Raw genomic sequence first — 12,886 nt, 5'->3', positions numbered from 1 at the left:
ATATTGCTGGAATATTGGAATATAAGCGGCGTAAAACTTAACTCAGTCAGTCAGTCAGTCTAGCATATCCGGCTAATGCTACATATGGACCAGTCATGGCGGAACTGGACAATCCCTACCATAAAGATTCGGACCAAAGGTGTTTTGGCGGTCTCGTTCATCAATGATAGAAACGGGGAACCTACTCTTGGCCTACCAAATCAGTTGGATGACATGTACCGAAAGAGTCTTATCCGTACTCAATGAATTTTTTGTGATTTGAAACATTACGGGCTACAGAAGGGTTGCTCTTAAATAACCAGGTCGCTTGAAGAAGACTACAACCGCAGATCACAAATTGTGTCAGAGAGTGATTGTGTTTATTGGTTTATTTGTCATCATTCATCATTCGCCAATGGTAATCACATTTTTGTCTCTCTTTCTTTACGGTCTATAGCGACATCTGGCCTCCCAATATATGTCACTGGATACATTAAGGAGCAACGCATGAACACGTGATATTTTGGGCTGAATATTGAATGACTGCCACCAAATCCCTGGCCTTCACATTACGTGGAGACAGGGCGGACGGGAGACCTCCTGCGTCCTCTACACAGGGGAAAACCAGTCATCTTGTCGTTGGACCGTGTCAAGTCTTTACAGTGCCGGAGTCTACCACTATGACACGTGACACTGAAACGTTAACACGCAGCCAATCAACCACAGACGTTGTAAGATCTTCAACGTCACCTTGTTGAGCAACGGCAACGTCTTGCTGGGGGGGGTGGGGGGGTGTTTACCAACGTTCTAAGATCCACGAGGAGACGTTGTGTGGCTGTGAAAGACGCCTGGGGAGGCCACGACCCTTACTGAAGACCTCAATCGATTTGACTGCACCTATACAAATGTACAATGGTTCCCATGTACACCCCAACCAGCTGTAGGCCGGGTGAAGTAAGAAGATGCAAGAATTTACTGAGAAAGTGAAATCCTAAATGTAACATAAGTTCCATGTGACCACTTTCTAAATGCCACTGTGTACTCGTGTCAACACATTCATGACAAGTTCAAATGTTGCACAATATTATATATCGACAGACATAATAGAAAAAAGAATGCAAATAATATACTTTTCGGAAGGACATTACCTGTCGTTTTATTCAACATAAAGATAGTTTGAAGCATATTTTTCGCATGCTGTTCACATCTTTGGTAACAGTAAATTGTTTCTGATAGAACCCCCAATTGCCATCGACTCATACCTCCAAACACAACATGTTTTCTCCGTTCTCATATACAAATGACTATCCATATTGATGACGTTTTAGGCTTCAAAGTAATTACTTTGTTGTGGGTTCATACAAATGGAGGAGTCCTTATAACACTTGGATAACCTTTTCAAAAATAATTCATTCCATTTGAAAATGTCCTCGTCGTTCAATGGACATGTGCATGCAGAAATAACTTATGGCATATCGATTATTTACACCTCTTAAACGATACTTACTGACATTCAAGCCAGCATGTCTCACACTATACAGCATAATATCATATCACAGTCAGCTCCATTTGGGTAACGATGGAAACGGTTAACCAGTATATGCTAGTGGAGCACGGTGGAGTCGGTTAACCAGGATATACCAGTGGCTAATGAAGGTGTCGGTTAACCAGTATATACTGATGGACAACAGAGGTGTCGGTTAACCAGTATATACTGATGGACAACGCGGAGGTGTCGGTTAACCAGTAGATAATTAGTGGCTAATGGTGAAGTCGGTTAACCAGTATATACCAGCGGATAATGAAGGTGTCGGTTAACCAGTAGATAATTAGTTGATAATGGTGGTGTCGGTTAACCAGTATATACTGATGGAAAATGGAAGTGTCGGTTAACCAGTATATACTGATGGACAACGGAGGTGTCGGTTAACCAGTAGATAATTAGTGGCTAATGGTGAAGTCGGTTAACCAGTATATACTGATGGACAATGGAGGTGTCGGTTAACCAGTAGATAATTAGTGGCTAATGGTGGTGTAGGTTAACCAGTATATACTCATGGACAATGGAAGTGTCGGTTAACCAGTATATACTGATGGACAACGGAGGTGTCGGTTAACCAGTAGATAATTAGTGGCTAATGGTGGTGTCGGTTAACCAGTATATACTAATGGACAACGGAGGTGTCGGTTAACCAGTAGATAATTAGTGGATAATGGTGGTGTCGGTTAACCAGTATATACCAGCGGATAATGGAAGTGTCGGTTAACCAGTATATACAAGCGGATAATGGTGGTGTCGGTTAACCAGTATATACCAGCGGATAATGGAGGTGTCGGTTAACCAACATATCCCAGCGGATAACGGGGGTGTCGGTTCACCAGTAGATAATTAGTGGCTAATGGTGGAGTCGGTTAACTAGTATATACCGGTGGATAATGGTTTAGTCGGTTAACTAGTACATACCGGTGGATAATGGTGGTGTCAGTTAACCACTATATACTAGTGGATAATGGTGGTGTCAGTTAACCACTATATACCAGTGGATAACGGTGGAATCGGTTAACCAATATATACCAGTGGATAACGGTGGTGACAGGTCACTTAAACACAGTGTGTAGCATGCAAACACTTATTACACAAATGGCCTTGAACAGTTAACAAGACGGGAGTTCTGGTTATTCTTTTCACTCCACTATTTAACAAACATACATACAATAGTATGTTTTATGCATCAAACAAAATGTACTTCTTGATAATATCCGGCACCGGAAGAAGCGCCACCTTCTCTGGCAAGTTGCCTGCCAGATGTTTCCTCAAGAACAAACGAAGCAGTTGCCGAGCCGGCAGGGGGCGGGCACCCACTTCCATCAGAAGTGTCCGCTGGTAGATAGTCAGTCCCGTGGAGAGTCGGATAGCGCTCAGGTCAAACACTGAACCTGCCTCGATCAGCAAGTGGAAGATCTCTTCTCTATTCTCCACGCGGCTGTTGGGTAGGTAGTGAAGTATTCCGAAAGGGTCTTTCAGTCGCGTCACAGACGAAGATCCCTTGAAACTGACGTTGGCACCGTATTTGATCAGCAACCGAGGGACCTCGATAGTCACAGAATCAGCTATACACCGGAGGTACTCGGTAAGGGGAGCGAGGCATGGGGAGGTGTAGGTCAGGACGTCGGAATGAGCATTCGGGTTGGCCCCGTGTTTTAGCAACACCTCCACTATCTCCCTCTGCTGTTTCAGATGTGGAGTGGCACAAGCTAGCATCAACGGTGTGGTGTTCTCGTCCGTCACCTCGTCCACCTCAGCGTCCCATTTAATAAGTATGTCGCATATGTCGGGGCGATCTGCAGTGACAGCAGTGTGCAGGGCGGCATACTTGTAGTTTGCAGGTCGGCCTGGTTGAGCCCCATGCCGTAGGAGATATGACGTAATAGCTAGATTGCCCTTCTGGACTGCGAAATGTAGAGCTGTTTTCTGCTCAAATCTTGGAGAGCACGTTAGGTTGATATCTGCCCCATATTTGCACAAGAGTCTTACGGCCTCCAGGTTGTGTTGTCTGCAAGCTTTCATCAATGGCGCCACTCCGCATCTGTTGCACACGTTAGGGTCCGCTCCGAACTGAAGCAGTAACTCTAGACACTCGATATTCTCCAAAGGAACCAGATTTATTTCATAACCCATGAAATATTTGTGATCTGGTCTCGCACCCTTTTCCAGAAGAAGTCGCATGCACTCGATGTGGTTGTTTTCTATGGCTAGATTCAGTGGCTCAATCGTGTGGTAGCCGAGAGTCTTCATGTTTTCATCAATGTTGTTGTCATCTGTAAAGAAATCCACCCAAGCACCATGTTCGATGAGTATCTTCATTGACTCCAAGCTGCCCTTCCTGGCACACAGGTGTATGGGCGTGTACCCGATGTCGTCGGGCTGGTTCACCTGGGCCCCATTTTCCAGCAGGAACCTCACACATTCGGCGTAGTCGGAGTAGGCTGCGTAGTGAAGTGGACGCAAACCTCTCTTGACGGAGCCGTTGACGACGTTGCCACACCTCAGAATGACACCAATGTCGTGTAGAGAGGACTTGTAACTGATACAGTCTGCCAACAGACGCAACAGATAGTCGGGGTCAAATACAGATGGTCGCTCCGCCCCGCTGTCGTCACGTCCTTCACCTTCTCCTTTACCGTCGCCGTCACGTCCTTCACCTTCTCCTTTACCGTCGCCGCCACGCCCTTCACCTTCCCCTCCTCCACGGTCATCGTCATCGTCTGGTTTGTCACGCTGAAAGTAAAATATATCATTCATGTTATAAGTCAGTGTAGAGTGAATGTAATATTTTAAAATGTTCTAAAAACTCACTATTAAACATAAATACCCGTAGTTCAATCCCATTGCATTAATATATATGTTTCAAGATTATCGTGTTAATATACACCGCACCAAGGTTACTGTTATTCAGCTGATACCTTCTACTTACTACATATGCATACATCAGTGACTACGTTTGATGGAAAGCAGCACCAATCCTTTGCCTTTTCATCCGGGTTATTAGAATGGAACTAAATGCAGGGGCAAGAAACAACCCGGAAGATAAGATGTTATTTACAAATGTGTAAATCAATATGTTTTACTCAACTGTCAATTTCACAAAAAGACACTATAAAATTTTGCAGTCAAGAATTTTGTTGAAGACATTTTTTTCACTTCAGAGAAAAATAAGAAACCAGTTCCTGATTTTGCGCTTTAACGTCTTGGAGCAACTTCACTGTATTAACTGTGTGTAGCACATGAGTGTGTCGCAAATGTGTGTAACAAGTGTGTGTGTGTGTGTGTGTGTGTGTGTGTGTGTGTGTGTGTAACAAATGTGTGTAACAAATTGAGTGCAACAAATGTGTGTAACAAATGTGTGTAAAAAATGAGTGAAACAAATGTGTGTAACAAATGAGTGCAACAAATGTGTGTTCAACAAATGTGTGTAACAATGTGTAACGAATGTGTGTAACAAATGTGTGTAACGAATGTGTGTAACCAATGTGTGTAACGAATGTGTGTAACCAATGTGTGTAACGAATGTGTGTAACAAATGTGAGTAACGAATGTGTGTAACGAATGTGTGTAACAAATGTGTGTAACGAATGTGTGTAACAAATGTACGTAACAAAAGTCTGTAACGAATGTGTGTAACAAATGTGTAACGAATGTGTAACGAATGTGTGTTCAACAAGTGTGTGTAACGAATGTGTGTTCAACAAGTGTGTGTAACGAATGTGTGTTCAACAAGTGTGTGTAACAAATGTGTGTCAACAAGTGTGTGTAACAAATGTGTGAAACCAATGTGTGTTACAAATGAGTGCATTAATGTGTGTGTCAAATGTGTGTAACGAATGTGTGCAACGAATGAGTGTAGCAAATGTGTGTATAGCAGTTTGTAACAAATGGTGTATTTTCATTTCTTGTACATTACAGCAGTAGTGACGTCAAACGCGCACCCGTTATCGTTGACGTAGAACGGCAGGACAGTAGGCGCTATTTGAACACCAACATCTGCAATATGGTTCTCGATATACAGGAGGTATCATTTCTTCACTTCAACTTATTATAAAGCAGGAATGGCAAAGCAAGTAGTACGTTTCCGTATCGCATTGATTCCATACAACTCGTGTAATAATTGACAAGCATAGTAACACACAAACATATTGACGCTCGATAAAACAGTCCATATAACTGAAGGGGCGGTGGGGTAGTCTAGTGGTTAAAGCGTTGGCTCGTCACGCCGAAGACCCGGGTTCGAATCCCCACATGGGTACAACGTGTGAAGCCCATTTCTGGTGTCCCCTGCCGTGATGTTGCTGGAATATTGCTAAAAGCGGCGTAAAGCCAAACTCAGTCAGTCCATATAACTGAAGGATGGGGGTATATTACATATAAAACAGGGGGGTTTACCTATCTATCACTGTTGACCTTATATTGCAACTTCAATACACACACAGACAGACAGACAGACAGACAGACAGACGACGCGCGCGGGCACACATACCCACGCAGCGCACACAGCTGGGATCCAGATGGATAACAACCCTGTCAGATCAAGTAGTTCGTATTACACGCTGCACCATCTAGAGTATGTCCTAGGGGGCGGTGGGGTAGTCTAGTGGTTAATGCGTTCGCTCGTCACACCGAACACCCGGGTTCGATTCCCCACATGGGTACAATGTGTGAAGCCCATTTCTGGGATCCCCGCCGTGATATTGCTGGAATATTGCTAAAAGCGGCGTTAAACCTTACTCACTCAATCACTCACTGATGTCCTGGACTAACGCTTAGTCCCTGAATATATTAAGTTTATATAGTAACAAATAAACTTATTTAAATTGAAAAGGAGCCCCAGTAAGTTGGGAGTCGTACCTGGGCAAATGTAGACTTGCTTCATTTAGGGATTTGGCATTGCAGGGAGGGCTAGACATTAGGGAAAATATTGTGGTTCAGGGACTGTGAGACAGTCTATTACGTCCGATCAAGATGGGTTTCAATGAGCAGTTCGCACATGTGCGATGACCTTCATCGCTATAGCTTGCTAACAGTAAACATGGCGTGTTTACATCCACGGAATCAGGCAGTCCGGGATAGAGGTAACACAAACTTCACCACTGGAGTGAACATCGTAGACGATGGAACAAAGCATCTCGACACCTGGATGCCTTGTAATATTTACAATGACTATTTACAGCAACAATACACCAAGAGACAACTTACACACGTTGAACTAGCATCCTCAGCCTGCTATCATGTCCACCCCCTCTGCAGCAACACAAACCTGTATTATCAATGCATGGGGACAAACTTCCAGTGATTGTACTTACCTCAGACGCAGTTTGTTCCGACATGATCGCCCCTCTGTACCCCACTTCCCAGCAGCCAGTGTCGGATCTGATTTCAGGGCTATTTCCAGCACACTCTGCCTACCTCGCCTTTACTGCCGCACTGGAGATGCGCCATTCCGCTAATCAAGGGAACGTGGACTGGTTCTCAGCTGACGACGCTATGCATTGTTGTCCTCTCTAAACACGCAGTACCAAACAACAGTATAAATACCACCGTTAATCAATCCACACTAGATGCTATCAGCAACAAGAACACAGTGTCGTTGTCCACTCTAAACACGCAGTACCAAACAACAATCTCTCTCTCTCTCTCTCTCTCTCTCTCTCTCTCTCTCTCTCTCTCTCTCTCTCTCTCTCTCTCTCTCTCTCTCTCTCTCTCTCTCTCTCTCTCTCTCTCTCTCTCTCTCTCTCTTGAAGAACGGTTGACTCTCTTTTGCCTCTGAATGTTGTGGAAAACACATCAATTTCAACTTAAACTGCGCGTACGTCATGCCACGACTTACAGAATATCAGCATCCAATACGTCCAATTTTGCGCTGACAGGCACGTCTTTCCTGGTACTGACAGCATCAACGGTACTGGAGACAAGATTGGGATGGTGTTTTGTTCACTGACGAGTCGAGATTTCAACAGGTCAGCTCAGGTGGCAGGACAAGTTTGTACAGACGACGAGGTGAACGGTATCCTGACGAGTGCGTTGTTCAACGTGGAACAGTGACGGAGGCATAACATCTTATATGGTCGGGCACAATTTGTCATTGTCAACGGCAATCTGACAGGTCCGACATACAGGGATGAGATCCTTGGGCCTCCTGCAGTCGTTCATTCAAGGACAGAGACGTAACTTTTCGGCAAGATAATGTCCGTCCACATCAACGCCAATGGTGGACAGACACATGATACTGAATTTGTGAACTGACTTTTGACATCACATCTCTTCAAGGGCGTGTCACGATGCCTAGTGGACGGGAAAATGTATTATATTTTAAAATCTATGTACTCGAATATTAAAACGTGTTCGTTGTGGTGAGGATGTCACCGATTTGTTTGACTGTCCCATCGGAGTTCGGCAAGGGTGTATGTAAAGCTCTATATTATTTTCCTTCTTTATAAGCGAACTGTATTATGATAGCTTCTAATTTAGGTAAACATGGTGTGCAAATGTTTCCAGATATGATTGAAACTTTTATCCTCCTTTTTGCCGATGATGTGTTTTCAGTGTCAGATACTATCGTCGGTCTACAAAACCAACTGAAGTTTTTGGAACGGTATACAGATGAATGGAAATTATCTTATATGTATTGATTTTGAAAAAAATATAGTTATCTTTAGAAGAGGTGGATCTGTCTCCTCTGAAGAAGTTTCTTTTTGAATGGCAAACAATTATCTATTGTTAATCACTATACCTATCTCGGAATAGTGCTTTCCCATACCATGAACTTTAAATAGAGTGTTATAGATCTGAAATCACGTGTTAAGCTTAAGGCTCTTATTAATGTTATGTCAGTTTCCCAGAATGTTGGTATTTTAACCCCGAAAATATATTTCAAATTGTTTGATTCACAAATCCAACTGATTGTGCTTTATGGGTCTGAAATTTGGTAATTTCAGTGTCCAGAATGTCCAGAAAAATTGCACCTTTTAGCATGCAAAATATTTTTAAATGTAGCACAAGCAACATCAAATTGTATGGTTTATGGAGAATGCGGTAGATAGTGTCAGAGACTTGTTGATATTCAGAGACTTGTTGATCATAATACACAAGATATTTATTGTACATCTTTTGAGACCGACAACAACAGACGTGGCGCGGCCACGTGCGGGACGCGATCACCGGTCTAAGGGAAGCTACTCTTCATTGAAAATGAGGTCGAAATAGAGACGGTTAGGCTGCGTAAAATCATCGTTAGAAACAGTTAAGACAGAGGAAGATAATGTTTATTTAAGTCTCACTTGCTGTACATTGACATACAATATAAACATTTTCGTGAAGTTTAAAAGTACAAAAACCACCGGTTAGGTTATGAGATATATCCAACTAAAAACATTATAAGCATACAGTATATATAAATATCCTAACGTATACATGTTAGGTTAACTGAACACGTACTTGTATCTATACATACATAACATACATGCATCAAAACATACATACAAACATATATACATACTTACACACATATTATACATACACGTACATACTAAAATACATACATATTCACAAACACATATACACACTCTTACAAACACACATACTACACGTACACGTACCTACCTACATACACACACATGCAACACACGTACATACATGCATGCATACATACAAACATATATACATACTTACACACACGTACATACTAAATACATACATATACATATACACAAACACATATACACACACCCATACAGACACACATTATACGCATACACGTACCAGTCGTACCTACCTACACACACACATACACGCACACACACAAATATATACATGTATTATAATCATACATTACATAGTCACATACATACAGATACAGATACCTTTCATACAATACCATTCAACACAATGCAAACAATACAATGAAATACAATACAATTATACAATATACGGTAGACAATAAACGGGTGGTCGTGGGTGGGTGAGTGAGTGAGGTTTTACATCGCTTTCAGCAATATTCAATTAATATTACGGAGGTGGGGGTGGGGGGCACAAGAATGGGCTTCACGAACTGTAAACAAGTGAGGAATCAAAAACGGGTCTTCTGCGTGACGAGCGAACGTTTTATCAAATGGGCTACCTCCCCGTCCTTCACATAGTCACTTGTTTGAGTGGCATTTTAGAAGTTGAGACGTACAATATAGCTGCAGCTCCTACACTTCATGTATCACTCCTGCTTGACAATGGTACAAGAATCTGTATCGAAACGTCGCACTCACGAAATATAGAAGTTGTTATCCATAAAACTTGTTCTATATTCTTCACATAGTCGTTGTCGGTAATATATCTGAAACTACATGTCTTGAAACGGTGGTATTAATATTATGACTACAGGTATTTTTACTCTGTTTGAAATGCGTCTTTGTTGTATTATAAACGCAAATGAGTTGTCGACAATCAAAATCTTTGTCTTCTAGTTCCTACAGCAAAGGCAAACTGCTTTTATAGAAGACGATTTCTATATTCTATTATGTGTCATCCATAAAAACATGTTGCCTGCGCTGTTACTTTTGAACTTCCAAAATGCCTACAACACAGTGTGTAGTTCCTACAACCCGACTAACAACACGTGAAGCTAACACTTGGGGAGATTCTGGTTTAATGTCCGGGTTCGTACTCTGCTTTTCTTATAGCGTCTTTCGTCTCCTGCAAGAAATTTGAAGTTTAACATTTTCACTTTTACACATTTTATAGGCATAATTTCACATATTTTCGACAATGTTTTGGCCTATAGTGGGGCATATACACTCACTTTAGCTAGCGATTGATGCAAAAAAAAGACTTATTATTCCTTACGACCTGCCTGATATCGATAATTGAAACATCGCGGCGAACAGCTTCCGAACAGAGAACACTTGCCATATAAGGAATGTAAACAATTGCTCCGTACATCGAAAACTGTCGCACGCAGTGTTGTCGGTGTTTGATATTCGAAAGAATATGGTGTTCTCTCACTTAGCCAGATTCTGTCAAAACAGGTCTCTCACATAGCCAGAGTGGGATCTGGCTGACCAGGGTTAGTGTTTTGATAACGCATGTCCAGATGAGCCATATAGTCTGTATCAACAACATGCTCAGTTAGTGAGATTCGGGAATTTTGTATTAAAGTGAGACACATTGGTATGGTATTATTTGAATTTCTTTACATTTTACAGAAAATGTAAATAAAAATATGCTTGGAGCAAAAGATGTAGTGTATTAAGAAAATTATGAGAAATGGTGGCTGGAAATGTAAACAAATGATGCTTCTTCGGCTGTAATATTACACACACATGGACACCATACATATCGAGTGCAAGTATTCACTTCTGAATACCAGCCTAATCATTGAGTGCTAGTCACCACTTCTGAATCCTAGCCTATTCACAAAGCCAACAATCGGTTCCAAAGTCATGTTTTTTTGCTGCTTTTCAGGAACCAGTTCTTAAGTCAAGCCTATTTATGTATGTTAGCATGCTCATTTTAACAGTGATAAACAGTGCCCATACCACTTAACACGTGGACGACAAGATAACATTTTAACTGTTACACTTACAAATTCCACTCACATATTTATTGCTGTATGGACCAATTCTCTAGTGACACTGGGCGGTGGGACAGCCTAGTGGACACGAAATTGTGCAGAACTATGAATTGAGAAATAACCACATTTTACATGGTCGTATTAGGCTGGGATGCAGCAACTTGAACACTGCATTATCTAATCTTTGAAGGACTGTTGCAATATGCATTAGTTTGGGGAGAGACAATAATAAAGGGGAAACACTACTAGTGGTACAAAAATAAGTATTGTTTAAACTACACTCACACACACTTGCATACATCTTCAATAGATATAATCTATAGCCCTAAAACAAATTTAAAGGCTCAGTGGCTAATGCTAATTACCTGGCTCGCATCTCTCACCTAGCCATAGTGCAATGTTGTCTTAACAAGACCTGTTTATGAAGACTCTGGCTAAGTGAGCGTGATACCAACGATGCCAACAAAGGACATAACTCTATGGGGGGTCGCTTGAAATAATAATAATAGTAGTAGTTTATTATAGTGTCATGTGTTATAAATGATGAGACAGCATAGTACAGCATATAAAATGCAAACACCATGCCTCGAGAGGCCGAAATGACACCTTAAAAAGAATATTAGCAATATTTAAAAAGCGTTTAAAATATATGAAAAGATTGTTGACATATATACACACTTAGATACATACATAGGTACATATATAAATACTAGCATCGATGCGTACAAACATAGATATCTACAAAGATACAGTCATACATAAATTCATCCATACATAGACGTATACATACTAATGCTCGACCGGTAGACGGCGCGAGAGTCGATTTAATGCAACGTTGCATCAATTCATTCGAACTTATTATTTTAAAATTTAAATCTAAACACGCTGTTTGTTTTTTGGTTTTTTGTTTTTTTAAATAAAGTATATGGTAGCTTCCCTTAGGTCTGATAGTTAGTATTATTGAGAGAAATGCATTATTTATTTTTAGAGAAGTGTTGTAAGAGGTAGTGCCTTTAATAAATGTTATCGAGAAGTATGATTGGCTGAGTGTCGGATAGCCCGGCAACACACAAGAAGTCAGGGGTACCAAAACTGAAATGCCCTCATGCGCTGGGGAATATTTCAGAAAATGATGTGTGTGTGTAAGATAATCGTGAAATTTCTTGATATGAATCATATACACCATCAGATACGACAGACACAATTCATCAGTCATATTTCGTGAAGAAGCGACCATTTTATTTTCTTCAGTGTGTGTGTTGGGGTCGTGGTCGTGGTCGTGGTGGTGGTGGTATATCTGAACCCCAAGTGGGCGGTAGCCTAGTGGTTAAAGCGTTCGCTCGACACGATGAAGACTCGCGATCGATCCCCCACATGGATACAATGTGTGAAGCCCATTTCTGGTGTCCCCCGCCGTGATATTGCTGTAATATTGCTAAATGCGGCGTAAATTTAAACTCACTCACTCACTCAACCCCACGTCGCTCGCAATGCTGGTGTCAACTGTACACACACATTACATCTTCACACAACCGCGGCCAGTGTGGCGCGCGATGACGTCATTAAAACACCAAGCTGAGAACAGCCATCGGGATTTGACGTGTGAGTGAGTGAGTAAAGCTTTACGCCGCACTCAGCAATATTCCAGCTATATGGCGGAGGTCTGTAAATAATCGAGTCTGGACCAGACAATCCAGTGATCGACAGCATGAGCATCGATCTGCGCAATTGGAAACCGAGGACATGAGTCAAACAGTCAGTGAACCTGACCACCCGATCCCGTTAGTCACTTC

At 41.8% G+C, this 12,886-nt stretch overlaps 1 protein-coding gene and 1 long non-coding RNA gene across 3 annotated transcripts; one reads left to right on the top strand and one right to left on the bottom strand.

The window, feature by feature from the left end:
* Positions 1-1,357: 1,357 nt before the first annotated feature.
* On the top strand, positions 1,358-2,236 carry LOC124260975. The gene is made up of 3 exons (XR_006894231.1): positions 1,358-1,711; positions 1,753-1,900; positions 1,940-2,236. It is a non-coding gene; the product is annotated as an uncharacterized LOC124260975 (long non-coding RNA).
* Positions 2,237-2,652: 416 nt separating this feature from the next.
* Positions 2,653-7,009, bottom strand: LOC124260974 (ankyrin repeat and SOCS box protein 8-like). 2 transcript variants are annotated; one of them, XM_046695294.1, is made up of 3 exons: positions 6,838-7,009; positions 4,183-4,258; positions 2,653-4,149 (listed from the first exon to the last, which is right to left on the bottom strand). In XM_046695294.1, exons 1-3 carry the CDS (start codon positions 6,859-6,861, stop codon positions 2,705-2,707), a joined length of 1,545 nt encoding a protein of 514 aa, XP_046551250.1. In that variant the 5' UTR covers positions 6,862-7,009; the 3' UTR covers positions 2,653-2,704. The 2 variants fall into 2 exon arrangements, with proteins under 2 accessions (XP_046551250.1, XP_046551249.1); XM_046695293.1 differs by having other exon boundaries at positions 2,653-4,258.
* Between the last annotated feature and the right edge of the window lie 5,877 nt (positions 7,010-12,886).

The sequence above is a fragment of the Haliotis rubra genome, unplaced genomic scaffold (assembly GCF_003918875.1).
Source record: "Haliotis rubra isolate DU_JTF1 unplaced genomic scaffold, ASM391887v1 Scf782, whole genome shotgun sequence".
NCBI classification, from domain to species: Eukaryota; Metazoa; Mollusca; class Gastropoda; order Lepetellida; family Haliotidae; genus Haliotis; species Haliotis rubra.
Note: the sequence above shows the minus strand (reverse complement) of the source record. Positions and strands in the feature narration are given on the sequence as shown.